The 13798-nt window shown below is 42.9% G+C and overlaps 1 protein-coding gene and 1 non-coding gene across 2 annotated transcripts in view; one reads left to right on the top strand and one right to left on the bottom strand.

Annotated features, from left to right (window-relative positions):
- Positions 1-2577: 2577 nt before the first annotated feature.
- LOC121436345 lies at positions 2578-2734 on the bottom strand. Its single transcript, XR_005972682.1, has one exon. It is a non-coding gene; the product is annotated as a U1 spliceosomal RNA (small nuclear RNA).
- Positions 2735-11925: 9191 nt separating this feature from the next.
- Positions 11926-13798, top strand: part of LOC121436248 (DNA repair protein RAD51 homolog 3-like) — a 56642-nt gene continuing 54769 nt past the window's right edge. Inside the window, exons 1-2 of the mRNA XM_041636022.1 lie at positions 11926-12111; positions 13152-13410. Of these exons, the coding sequence (XP_041491956.1) occupies positions 11994-12111; positions 13152-13410 (377 nt within the window). The 5' untranslated portion in view covers positions 11926-11993. The remainder of the gene's footprint in view (positions 12112-13151; positions 13411-13798) is intronic.

Below are 13798 nucleotides of genomic sequence, written 5' to 3'. Positions count from 1 at the left end.
GAAAGAAACTAGGTATGGGTAAGCTGAGAAAGAACATACAGCACAGTAAGTCATAAAGATGTGTGCATCGGGGCCATCCACGGACATGTTCAGGTCATTGTCCTCCTTTACTGCAGTTGTTTAAAAATTGTTTAATATTCTGACATAAAGTTACGAAAGTAGTAAGTATTATAGGTCAATAGTCATTCATGTTTGTTATACATATAGTCAGATTAATTAGGTTCTAATTTAGATGCATAGAGATTGTATTCTGCATACATAGGTAATGTTCAACCGTGTCAAGGATCTGTAAAACATGGCATTTAAATAACTTAGGGTTCTGTTGACGTGAGACACAACTGTTACTGACAGCACCAATCTATTCCCGAAAAAGTGTTGAACACCAAAGACACTCCACTTGGAGTTTGTTTTCTTCTTGGCACAATTGGCCTTTGGGTAAGGAACTGCCCATGCCTCAACCACTGACAAAGTCTATGGTGTCCGGACTAAATAAGCAGGACACAAGAAAAAAGACTGCCAAACCTTGCCAAGACAGGGTAAGAAGGTTCTAAAAATTTTCCTGCCTCTAAAAATGGTCTGTCGGTTACGCTAGGCCTTAGCCAAAGTTGGTTGCTTCCACACTGCAAATGAGACTTTGGGTGATTGCTCAGGTAGCCAGTTGTCTCCGTCATATACTGCTCCCTTTGGAAGCTGCTTGATTGCACTTCCTGCCTGCTCAAGTAATATAATCTCCCTTCTCAGGCCTTCGATGGGGTTGAAGATTAGATAGTCATGGTCACATTCCTCTTATGATCTAGGTATTTCCAGCGCAAGACTTAGACCCGTTAGAATAGAATGTTTAATAAAACATTTGTCATGTGTTCCTTGATTAATATTGCTCATAATGGTTGTAATCTAATTTTAAACTTGATATCTGTTCCTAGTGTATATTATAGTTTTGTATTGGGTTTGGAACTCTTTTATTTAGACAAAAGGGGAAGGTGATGGGGACCTCTGTCAGTCAATGACCTTTAAGAGGTTGGACCAGGTTAGGACATGACCTTCTGGTTACCCAGAAAAAAAAAAAACTGGCCAGTCCAGGGTTCTTGCTTTCTGGTTCCCTCGCTACATAGCTGAGGTTGGCTTTCTTGTTCCTGTTTTGTGAGTTTGCCCCTTATAATAAAGAAAATATAATTAAAATATTTTAAAGTTAGCCTGAGATTCTTTGACCCGCATCCTCTCCCATCAACAAAATGGCACTGTATGTTAAACACAGTTAAAACTGTTAATATATTTCCTTGATATTTTGCCTAAAAAAAAGAAAAAACCTGTTAATATAGCGAAACTACTGGTACTGAGATCTGACCCTGTACAGGCAGGTTGCGACTTGTGGAAGAGGATGACTGTGAATGTATGAGCCTTTTACTTCTACCTCCCTGGTATTTATTTATTTATTTATTTATTTATTTATTTATTTATTGTGTATACAATATTCTGTCTGTGTGCATGTCTGCAGGCCAGAAGAGGGCACCAGACCTCATTACAGATGGTTGTGAGCCACCATGTGGTTGCCGGGAATTGAACTCAGGACCTTTGGAAGAGCAGGCAATGCTCTTAACCACTGAGCCATCTCTCCAGCCCCCTCCCTAGTGTTTGAACTACAGTTGTGCACGCCTTACACCCAACTTCATTATAACTTATGACTTAGAGCTCACGTTGTTGGAGGGATGGCTCAGTGGTTAACAGCACTTGTTGCTCTTGTAAAGGACCAGGGTTCAAGTGCCAGAACCCACATGTGGTGTGTCACATACAAATAGCCTTTAACTGTAGTTCTCGAGTATCTGATGCCCTCTTCTGACTTCCTTAGGTGCATCTGGTGCACATGCATGTAAACAAAACAGTTAGACACACAGAATTAGAAAGTTAGAACTCAAAAAAAAGTTAGAACACATCTTTTTACTTATTTTTTCAGTGTTGATTTGAAGCCAGTAACTTGAACATGTTAGGCAAAGGTTCTACTACCAACCCATAGCCTACTCCATTCCCCCTTTAAGATTCCAGTCTTGCTGGGCGGTGGTGGCCCACGCCTTTAATCCCAGCACTCGGGAGGCAGAGGCAGGCGGATCTCTGTGAGTTCAAGACCAGCCTGGTCTACAAGAGCTAGTTCCAGGACAGGCTCCAAAACCACAGAGAAACCCTGTCTCGAAAAACCACAAAAAAAAAAAAAAAGATTCCAGTCTTAATCGGGTACTCTGTATGGCCTCAAACTTGAGACAATCTTCCTCACCTCTGCCTTCCAAATGTTTACAAGCCAGAAACTGGACAAATCAGTAAAAGTGTCACTCAGATTACTGTTTTCTTTTTTAAGACTGTATGTATGTGTGTATACAGTGTTCTGTGCCTGTAGGCACGAGACATGTGGTTGCTGGGATTTGGAGAACCTCTGGAAGAAGACAGTGCTCTTAAACAACACTGTGAAAAAAGCACACCTAAATTATCAAAACGCTTATCTGACTAAGTTCCTGCTGGTATAGGAAAACTCAAAAGCAGTTACGTTCAACTAGACAGCTAAGAAAATAGTACCACTTCTGCACAAAAAGAGTACATACTTAGAGTCTAACTTTGAAGCACAAAATCGGGAGATTACCGGCATTAGGGGAAATCGCAGGGGTCAGCAAATACAGGGTGCAATAGATAAGCCTCGCCCTGGGAAAACCACCTTTGTATTCGTGGTACCTGCCTGCCGGGTCAAAATAAGTTTCCAGCTTCATGAAGCCTGAACAACCTGGTGTGCGTAGCATTTCAAAGATACGGTGCAAACTTAAGCCCTTATTAAAAAGCTCTATATCCGATGGCTGCTATGGCATTGTTTCCCACAGTTACAGAAGCTTCTCATGAGTCTATTTCAGCAGTGGGGAGAACGGACAGGACACGTTTATAATCACATGTGTCACCGATTTCCACACAAATCCAGACACTCTTCTTGGATCTTAACAAGGCTTTAGCATGGTTCTGAAAAATTTAAATCCTTAACTCTTTACAAAATACTTTTTATTTGTTCTTTGAGAATTCTATAAATGTAGTGTAATATATTTTGATCAGGTCCATTGCTACTCACTCCCGCTCCCCTAGGACCTGTCAGTACATTCTTCTTCCAACTTCATGCCACCCTCCTCCAACTCCTTCTTCTTCCTCCTCTTCTGCCTCCTCCTTTTCTTCTTCCCTATAACCTCTATTGCTGCCTAGATGTGCATACTGTAGGGCAACCCACTGGAGCATGGGCAACCTCCCAGTGGCTATATCTCCAAAGAAAAATCTCCTTCCTCAGCAATAGCTTCTTAGAATGAGATGAGCTCTCAAGAGCCCCCTCCTGTCTGTGCTGGAACTTTGACTAGCTTGCTCTTAGGAGGGTTTCTGTAGGTAACTATCACAGCTGTGATTTCATGAGTGCAATGGCTTTGTCACACCCAGAAGACAGGTGTCACAGCACTCCTATCCATCCTCTAGCTCTGTGTCTGTGAAGTTCCCTGAGCCTTGGGCGAGTGCAACAGTTACATATGTCCCATTTAGGGATAAGCACTCAACAGTCACTAATTCTCAGCATTTTGGCCAGTATGAGCCTCTGTATTAACTGATGCCCATTGCAAGACTGTGGTAGCAGCAAAGGTCAATGACCAAGGCTGAGAACAGCAAAGCTCTATAGATAGAAACTTAAATGTTTAGAAGGCAGTTTTCCAATATGACCATTTATCAAAACAACACTAGCAGGTTGCCCTGCTAGAACCTGAGATCCTCCTAGCCTTGTGCTCTTGACCAGGTTTGTAACATCAGCTATGAATTCCCTCCTGTGGGGGTCTCAAATAGCAGCCATCGGAGACCACAGAACAGGCCTGAAATGCTCTAAAACTCCACAGAGTTTCCACCAGTTGGCATCCGAAACTCATGGGTCCTCTTTGTATTTGGCCTGAGTCAGAGGTAACTCATTGAGAAAAACTCAATTCCCAGGACATCTATCAAAAACAGGCAGCAGAAATCACTTAAAGCTGTAACTACCCAAAGCAGTGAAGCCAACTGAGTCAAAAAGGAAGATGGCTAAAACCTGTACCACAAACATCTTGGAATACATTGCCAGAGGGAGCTTTCAAGTCTACAGGATGTTGCTGGAATTTGAGAGGGCCACAACCAGGTGCAGAGTTGTGGGCATCTCTCAGAAATGTCTAAGAGAATCTTAGGCGGTCTGTGAGACTCTGAGCAAGCAGGCAGAGAAAGCAGACAGAGCTGTAAAGGCCCTGAGCACTGAGTGTGTGTCCTGATACATATACAGGACACCTTGACAAAGGATGGAAGACTTACTGCCCAAAGAGTTTAAGGAAACCATTGTCCAATCATATAACTGAAATGGACACTTAGAAACTGCTTCTCCCAAAAAGCATGCACTCCTCATGTGAGTCTACAAGATAACAGGAAGAGAGTCCCCGTGTCTCTTTCTTCATGTTGCCTCTGTCTCCTTTGGTTTGGTACAGAGAAAAGTCATTGTCCTTGACTGTCCCTCTTGAGCCATCTTGGACTCTCAAAACAACAAACCTCAGAGGACAGGCCACACCCATTGCAGAGCAAGCATCCACAACGGTGATACCACATCCTGGAAAAGAAGTAATCATCTCCTAAGAACCACCTTCTCTCCTCAAGTGGTCAGGACTTCTTTGGAACACCTTGCAGAAACTGAGTAGGGGCAGTGATCACAGCTGTATCAGCACAGCCTTGTTATAAATATCTCTTGCTCCCTGTTCTACCCTTCTTCTATTTAAAACAATAGCTCATATCAATGCCCTAATGACTTTGGGTCATTGGGCCTCTTCAAAAAAAAAAAAAAAAGCTCTATATCTTAATGTGTTGTGGTTTCCAACATTGAAAAACTCTTACGAACGTTGGCGGTCTTGTAATTTTCCCAAAACTACACTCCAAAAATCAGAACTGTGGAAGTAGCGGCTTCTCCCAGTAGGCTCCTGAATTCTCTACCTACATAGCACCGCCTCCACAGTGACTCACTTCCGACGTCAGAATCCCGACATCGGAAGCCCGCCTCCTTGTCAGCAAGAATACCAATGAGCCTATTAGGTGGTAGTTTGCTGTGCCCTTTGCTTTGCAGCCTCCTAGAACACTGTAGGAATTTTCTCTCATAAACGTAGGAATCGAATGCATAGCTTTTAGTGTGAATCAAGATTAAGTGTAACAACCTGATAGAAGAGAAAGTGGGAAGTACTCTACAACACATGGGCACAGGAGACCACTTCCTACGTATAACCCCAGCAGCACAGACATTAAGGGCCTCATTGAATAAATGGGACCTCCTGAGACTGAGAAGCTTCTGTAAAGCAAAGGACACTAAGACACAAAGGCAACCCACTGACTGGGAGAAGATCTTCACCAACCCCACAACTGACAAAGGTCTGGTCTCCAAAATATATAAAGAACTCAAGAAACTAGACCGTAAAAGGCTAATCAACCCAATTATAAAATGGGGCAATGAGCTGAACAGAGAATTCTCAACAGAAGAAGTTCAAATGGCCAAAAGACATTTAAGGTCATGCTCAGCTTCCTTAGCGATCAGGGAAATGCAAATCAAGACAACTTTAAGATACCATCTTACACCTGTCAGAATGGCTAAAATAAAAAACACCAATGATAGCCTTTGCTGGAGAGGATGTGGAGAAAGGGGTACACTCATCCATTGCTGGTGGGAATGCAAACTTGTGCAACCACTTTGGAAAGTAGTGTGGCGGTTTCTCAGGAAATTCGGGATCAACTTACCCCTGGACCCAGCAATACCACTCTTAGGAATATACCCAAGAGAGGCCTTATCATACAACAAAAGTATATGCTCATAGCAGCATTGTTTGTAATAGCCAGAACCTGGAAACAACCTAGATGTCCTTCAATGGAAGAATGGATGAAGAAAGTATGGAATATATACATATTAGAGTACTACTCAGCAGTAAAAAACAAAGACTTCTTGAATTTTGCATGCAAATGGATGGAAATAGAAAACACTATCCTGAGTGAGGTAAGCCAGACCCAAAAAGAGGAACATGGGATGTACTCACTCATATTTGGTTTCTAGCCATAAACAAAGGACATTGAGCCTATAATTAGTGATCTTAGAGAAGCTAAATAAGGAGAACCCAAAGAAAAACATATAGGCATCCTCCTGAATATTAACCTTCATCAGGCGATGAAAGGAGACAGAGACAGAGACCCACATTGGAGCACCAGACAGAAATCTCAAGGTCCAAATCAGGAGCAGAAGGAGAGAGAGACACAAGCAAGGAACTCAGGACCGCGAGGGGTGCACCCACACACTGAGACAATGGGGATGTTCCATCGGGAACTCACCAAGGCCAGCTGGCCTGGATCTGAAAAAGCCTGGGATAAAACCGGACTCGCTGAACATAGCTCGCTGACAATGAGGACTACTGAGAACTCAAGAACAATGGCAAAGGGTTTTTGATCCTACTGCACATACTGGCTTTGGGGGAGCCTAGGCAGTTTGGATGCTCACCTTACTAGACCTGGATGGAGGAGGGTGGTCCTTGGACTTCCCACAGGGCAGGGAACCCTGATTGCTCTTTGGGCTGACGAGGGAGGGGGACTCGACTGGGAGAGGGGGAGGGAAATGGGAGGTGGTGGCGGGGAAGAGACAGAAATCTTTAATAAATAAATAAATTAAAAAGAAAAAAAGATTAAGAGTAACAACAAAAACAGCTGCAATGACAGCAGCACGCAGGGACCATTCGTTCCTTTACATATTACAACAAATTTAATCTCTGCAAGTTATAAGGCAGTTACTTCTATCATCCCCATCTTTACAGATATGAAAATGGGTTCACAATGGTCAGCTTTCATTTTTGGGGGCGGGGGCAGGGAGTGGTTTGAGACAGGATTTTTCGGTGTAACAGTCCTAGCTGTCCTGGAACTCCCTCTGTAGACCAAGCAGGCCTCAAATTCACAGAGATCTGCCTGCAAATAGTGTTTATTCATTATTTAATCCATACTAATAAATTAAATACAATTAAATAATTAAATATAATTAAAATAAATGTTAAGAAAAAATGAGAATATGCTCGTGGTAGAGCATGTCTTACCTACACACTGCACCCTGCTCTTAAAGATGGGGGGGGGGCTGGAGAGATGGCTCAGTGGTTAAGAGCATTGCCTGCTCTTCCAAAGGTCCTGAGTTCAATTCCCGGCAACCACATGGTGGCTCACAACCATCTGTAATGAGGCCTGGTGCCCTCTTCTGGCCTTCAGGAATACACACAGACAGAACATTGTATACATAATAAATAAATAAATAAATATAAAAAGAAAAAAGATGAGGAGGGGATCTGTTTACAGGCTATCGGCTCAGAGAAGACTAGCAGGGCATGACAGAAAAGGACTCTGGACTCCACTCTACAGTTTACATTGGCTGCCAAGGTTTCCCTGGAGGAGAATGAGGACTCTGTTTATAGCACCGGAAACAGTTTAGACGAGAAGTGAAGGAGACGTCTATCAGAGATCAGCCACAGAAAAGGGGGACCTATAGCATAGGCTCCTGGATTTAGAAGCATTCCGCAAATACTTAATTTAATATTCTGCTATTAATCCTTTTCTTTTCTTATTATGTAGCTCAGGTGCTGTGTTAAAATGGGGGATTCTCTCACCTTAGCTTCCCAAGTCCTGGGACTACAGGATTCCTGGTGTGACATTAGGCATTCCACACACACACACACACACACACACACACACATACATACACACACACATACATACACACACACACACACATACACACACACATACACACATACACACACACATACACACACACATACACATACACACATACACATACACATACACATACACACATACACACACATACACACACATACACACACATACATACACACACATACATACACACACACATACACACATACACACACACATACACACACACATACCCATACACACACATACACACACACACATACACACACACATACACACACGAGGCATTTTTTGCTTTCTGGTCTCTCAAGCACAGTAATATTAACCATCACGATACATGACTATTTTCTTTTCAAAAGCTTGAATGAGGGGTTTCTAGCACCCATGGCAGGATACACCCACATGTAGCTCCAGATCCAGGGGACCCATCATGCTTGTGGCTTCTGTAGGCATCTATACTCACATGTGCACATTCTCATACACAGACTCCCACATACACACAGTTAATTTAAAAAATCCAAACCAATAATGTTATTATTATTACACACCAACTAGAATGAATACAATCCATAAAAGTGGGGTTTGGAATAGAAATCAGTGGTAGAATGCGTATCTAGTACTCAGAGGGTTGTGGATGTAGAGAAACAGAACCTTATGTTTACTGATGAGAATGTAGAGCAGCAGTCATTTGAAAACACAGTTCAACAGTTGCGGAAAAAGTTGTCATATACTTCCAAATGATGCGGTCACTCCATTTCTACATATCTTCTCAAGAGAAATTTCGAATGTATGTTTACGGAATGACATATATGCAAACTAAGCTATTTTTATTAACTATTATTATAGTCCCGAAAGACCAGGCATTTAAAAGGAGTCCTGTATTTATACAGTACATTACATTCAGTTATATAAAAAGAAAATATCTGTAGGGTATGGTAACACACCCCTTTAATCCCTGCATTCAAGAGGCAGAGAGGCAGGGGATCCCTCTGAGTCCAGGGCCAGCCTGGTCTACATAATGAGTTCTGTATCAGCCATGACTACGTAGTAAAACTCTTGTCTAAAAAAAGGAACTTGCAACACAGGTGACATCGTGCATGAACCTCAAAATATACTAAGTGAAAGGATCTGTATAGACTACAAACTACGTGATGATTGTTTTAAATAAAATATTAGGAAAGGCAGAAATACTAACAGAGTGGTAATCAATTGTTTTCTGTGGCTGGGTTTGGGACATGAAAACTAGTGTGCAAATTCTCATGGGGGAATTCTTTGATGGTCATGAGAATATTAAAACAGTAGCCAAGTATAGTTCAAGCCTATATATAATTTTAGCTATTCAGGAAGCTGAGCCGGGAGAATTCCAGGTCTAAGCCCCGTCTGGGTTACAGTGTGAATTGAAGTCCAGCCCCCAAAACACAACATATAATCTAAAACTGAGCTGTTCTGGATGACTAGGCGACTATATAAACACACCAAAGTCACCGAACGGTATAATAGGTAGGGGTTGAGCATATTTCTGTGGCAGAGCGGTTTCTTTTCTTTTTTTTCCCAAACAATTTTTTTTTTTCCAAAACAGGGCTTTTCTGTAAGGCCCTGGCTGTCCTGGAACTCACTCTGTAGACCAGGCTGGCCTTGAACTGGCAGAGATCCATTTGCCTCTGTCTTCTGAGTGCTGGCATTAAAGGCGTGCACAACTGATACCTGGCTTCGGACCAATTGCTTAACATTCATAAAGCACGGGGTTTGATTACCAACACTGCAAAAAATAAAAATAAAATACATACAACATCCCTTAACACAAATACACATCTATAATCCCAGCTCTTGAAAGGCTAAGGCAAGAGGATCAAGAAGTCAGGGTCATTCTCTACTACAAAGTAAGTTCAAGGTTAGTCTAGGCTATGTGCGATCTTGTATCTAAATAAAAACAGGGAACATTGAGATAGCTCAGCCAATAAAGGTGCCTGTCACCAAGTCTAATGATATGAGTTTGATTCCTGAAACCCACATGGTAGAAGAGAACCGATTTCTGAAAGATGCCTTGTGATCTCCACGTGTGCATCATGACACATACACAATAATTATACATATGGAATTTTATTTTTTCGGTTCATTTATTTTATGTGTATGAGTGTTTCGCCTACATGCATATATGTATGCCTTGTATCTGAAGAGGCCAGAGGAGGATGTCAGATTCCCTGGAACTATAGTTAGAGATGATTGGGAGACACCATTTAGGTGTTGGGAACCAAATATGGGTCCTGAGAGAGCAGCAATTTCTCTTAACTGCTAAGCTATCTCTCCAGGCCCAATTAAATTTTTTCTTTCCATCTCTTTATCTGTATCTACCTATCCATCTATACCTCTGTCTATTTATCCATCCATCCACCTGCTACCCATGCATCTAACTAATGTGTATGTGTGTGTTGGATATATATATATATATATATATATATATATATATATATATTAGAGATACAGATGGTTGTGAGCAGCCGCAGCCTTGACGGGGCTGGGAATTTGGGTCCTCTGGAAGAGGAGCCAGTGCCCTTAACCATTAAGCTATCTTTAAAAAAAATATTATATATACAGCATTCTGCCTGCATGTGTACCTGCAGGCCAGAAGAGGGCACCAGATCTCATTACAGATGGTTGTGAGCCATCATGTGGTTGCTGGGAATTGAACTCAGGACCTCTGGAAGGACAGTCAGTGCTCTTAACCTCTGAGCCATCTCTCCAGCTCCCTTCTTTTTTTTTTTTAAAATATTTATTATATCATTAAGCTATCTTTATAGCCCCTGTCCTACATTTTTATCTTCCTTATTTTAACAATAACTAGGCCAGGCACAATGGTGCTCTTTTAATCTCAGCACTTTGAAGAAAGAGGCAGACAGATTTTCTCTGTGCGTTCAAGGCCAACCTTGTCTACAAATCCTGGTTAGCCAGGGCTACAAAGTGGGACCCTGTCTCAAAATAACAATAAAAACCAACACCTAATAAACAGAAAACATCCCTACAACTCCCAAACATTGGCACTTTGGCCTATGGCCTCTCCAGTCATGTGCATACACACATGTGTACCAAAGAAACTATGTTCTGTCTTGTCTGAGAACACAGTTCAGTAGGCGGAATGGTTGCTTGCCTAGCATGCCATGGGTTTGCTCTCCAGTGCTGTGTATAGTAGTGGCTACTTATAATCTCAGAACTCAGTACTCAAAGAGGCCATTACTGACTATATATTGTGTGAGGCCACCCTCTTCTAAATGAGACCTGTCTCAAAACAACAAAGAGTATTTCCCTCAGGTGTTTGCTTTAGTGCTCTAGAGAAGACATCCCTAACCTCAGGCAACTTCACGCCAATGGGGTGTTAGAATCCTCCAGTGTTCTTACACGTCGTCTCCTCCACCATTCTCATCTCTTTTTTCTCCCAATCCCCACCACTATCTTCTCCATTATCCATGCCATGAATCAAGTAGCGCTACGATGGTCAAAGATCATCTTTCCTTTAATCCCAGCACTCGTGAGGCAGAGGCAGGCGGATCTCTGTGAGTTCGAGGCCAGCCTGGTCTACAAGAGCTAGTTCCGGGACGGGCACCAAAGCTACGGAGAAACCCCGTCTTGAAAAACAAAAAGCAAAACAAAGCAAAAAAGTGCTCTGAATTTTTCACAGCAAGAAATTGGCAACTGACCAGTATTCAACTGCTGCTGCTACTATTTTTTTTTTTCCAGACAGGGTTTCTCTGCGTCGCTTTGTTGCCTGCCTTGGAACTAGCTCTTGTAACAAAGCTGGCCTCGAACTCACAGAGATCCACCTGCCTCTGCCTCCCGAGTGCTGGGATTAAAGGCGTGCACCACTGCCCCGCTGGGAGATGATTTCTCATTAAGAGACTCAGACCCATGAAACAGGCCAGGGCGAGGAGGGGAAACACGGCATGGTGATCCGGGGACCACTGGGCCTGATCACCATCCTCACGTCTCTAGCCTCGCTTTTTTCCTGTCAAGCTATACCCTTGGTAAGGGGACCCCACAAAGTGCTTCAGAGGAGTCCTAGAGGAAAACACACGAGTACTTGGGGGAAGTCCCCTACAGCAGGGCTTCCTAAGGCTAGGCCGCGCGAGCCCCGCCCCTTCCGCCGTGCGCCTGACGTCACACGGCATGGGCCGGGCGGGGTTTGGGCAACGAGGGCTTCGCGCGCTTCTCGCTCTACGTCACCGGTGCTTAGGCTCTGCGCTTTCAAAATGCAGCGGGAATTAGTGAGTTTCCCGCTGTCTCCCGCGGTGCGCGTGAAGCTGGTGGCTGCAGGGTTCCAGACTGCCGAGGACATCCTGGAGGTGAAGCCCTCTGAGCTCAGCAAAGGTAACGACTCCCGGCGGCCAGCTGATGCACCGCGGCCGCCTGGCGCCGCCTCCGTCTTCCTTCCGCCACCACCGTGTTGACGACGTAAAGCGACTCTTCGCTTGTGGTTGGAACTATGTGGAAAAACATTGACTGATTGCTTTCTGTGTCCGCGCCTCCTGGATGCTTTGAGGACTGCGTCACTTACGCTCAAGGGAAGTCTCTTGGACCAGAGTGTTTAATCTGTAGATGAAAAAACCAATTTTTATTATTTTTTTTTAAAAAAAAACAATTTTTCATCTAACTGAGTTGCGTAATAATGGCTCTAGAATTGGAAAACAGACAAGCCATGTAATTCTCACAGTTCCAAGATTCTGGGAGGGGGGAATGGAAATTGAATTCAAGAGTTGAAGGATTCAGTAGGAACGGAGAGGCTTCAGTGAGAAAGGAATAGGAGAAAGCCCTAGAAAGACGACGGACGCCCTTTATGATTCACGGAATACCCCAAACAGTTTTTTCAGAGCTCTTCAGATTACATTTAGTGTGTACATTAAGTGTGCATCCTTAATGTACACAAAAGTAAAGCTGGCGTCATCCACTGTGCCACCAATAGTGTGCCGAGCTCTTTGCTGTTCACTAAAGAGGACAGAATGTAATGTTTTGTTTTGTTTAAGTGTTTGGTAATGCTTTGCAATTAGCTTTGCAAATGCTAGTTAAACCCTCTACTTAAAATTAGAGCCACACCCCTAGTCTAATTTTTAAGTTTTAGTAGCAGTAATGTTGCTAACAGGACAGTAACTAAGAGGTGGAGCACTAACTAGCTGCTCGTGCCTAAGACCCTGGGCTTGATCAGCCATTAAATAAACCTTGAAGTTAATGTGCTAATTCATCACCGAGGTAGACTTTTGTTTGGTTGTTTTTGAGACAAGGCTTCTCTGTGTAGTCCTGGCTATCCTGGGACTTGCTAGTGCTGAGATTAGAGGTGTGAGCCACCACATTCAGCTCTGTGACTTTTAAATCTCTAATGTCAGTTCCCCCCCACCCCCCGATTTTTTTTTCAGAAGTTGGGATATCCAAAGAGGAAGCTTTAGAAACTCTACAGATTGTAAGAAGAGAATGTCTCGCAGATAAACCAAGATGTGCTGGTACTTCCGTGAGAGTCAAGAAGTGCACAGCCCTGGAACTTCTTGAACAGGAACACACCCAGGGCTTCATAATCACCTTCTGTTCAGCCCTAGATAACATTCTCGGGGGAGGAATACCCCTAACGAAAACGACAGAAGTTTGTGGTGTACCAGGTGTTGGGAAAACACAATTATGGTAAAATAAGAACGTTCTCTTCTTAAGTATGGACTTAGTGTTTTATGTAACTAATAGAGTATTGTGCTGTGAGTTTGTAGTCAGAATACCAAAAAGTGTGTGTTACTACTTCCTTCAACAAACCATCAGCTTACTGTTCATATTATCTCAGGTACCATCTTAGTGAAGGGATAGAGCAGCTTCGATGTCAGAAATGTTTCTTTTATAATGCAATATAATCACTACAGTAAGCAGATTCTCTCCTAATAGTTAGCTTCTGAGATATATTTGTCAGATGTTTTAAAGTTGATTTATATATGATAAAGAATCCTGAACCAGGCTTGGTAACATACTCCTATAATTTCATCACTCAGGATACTGAAGCAGGATTGCTATGAGTTGGAGGACA

This window comes from Microtus oregoni, unplaced genomic scaffold (assembly GCF_018167655.1).
Source record: "Microtus oregoni isolate MIOR12 unplaced genomic scaffold, Mior012 000048F_ref0000485, whole genome shotgun sequence".
Taxonomy (NCBI): Eukaryota; Metazoa; Chordata; class Mammalia; order Rodentia; family Cricetidae; genus Microtus; species Microtus oregoni.
Note: the sequence above shows the minus strand (reverse complement) of the source record. Positions and strands in the feature narration are given on the sequence as shown.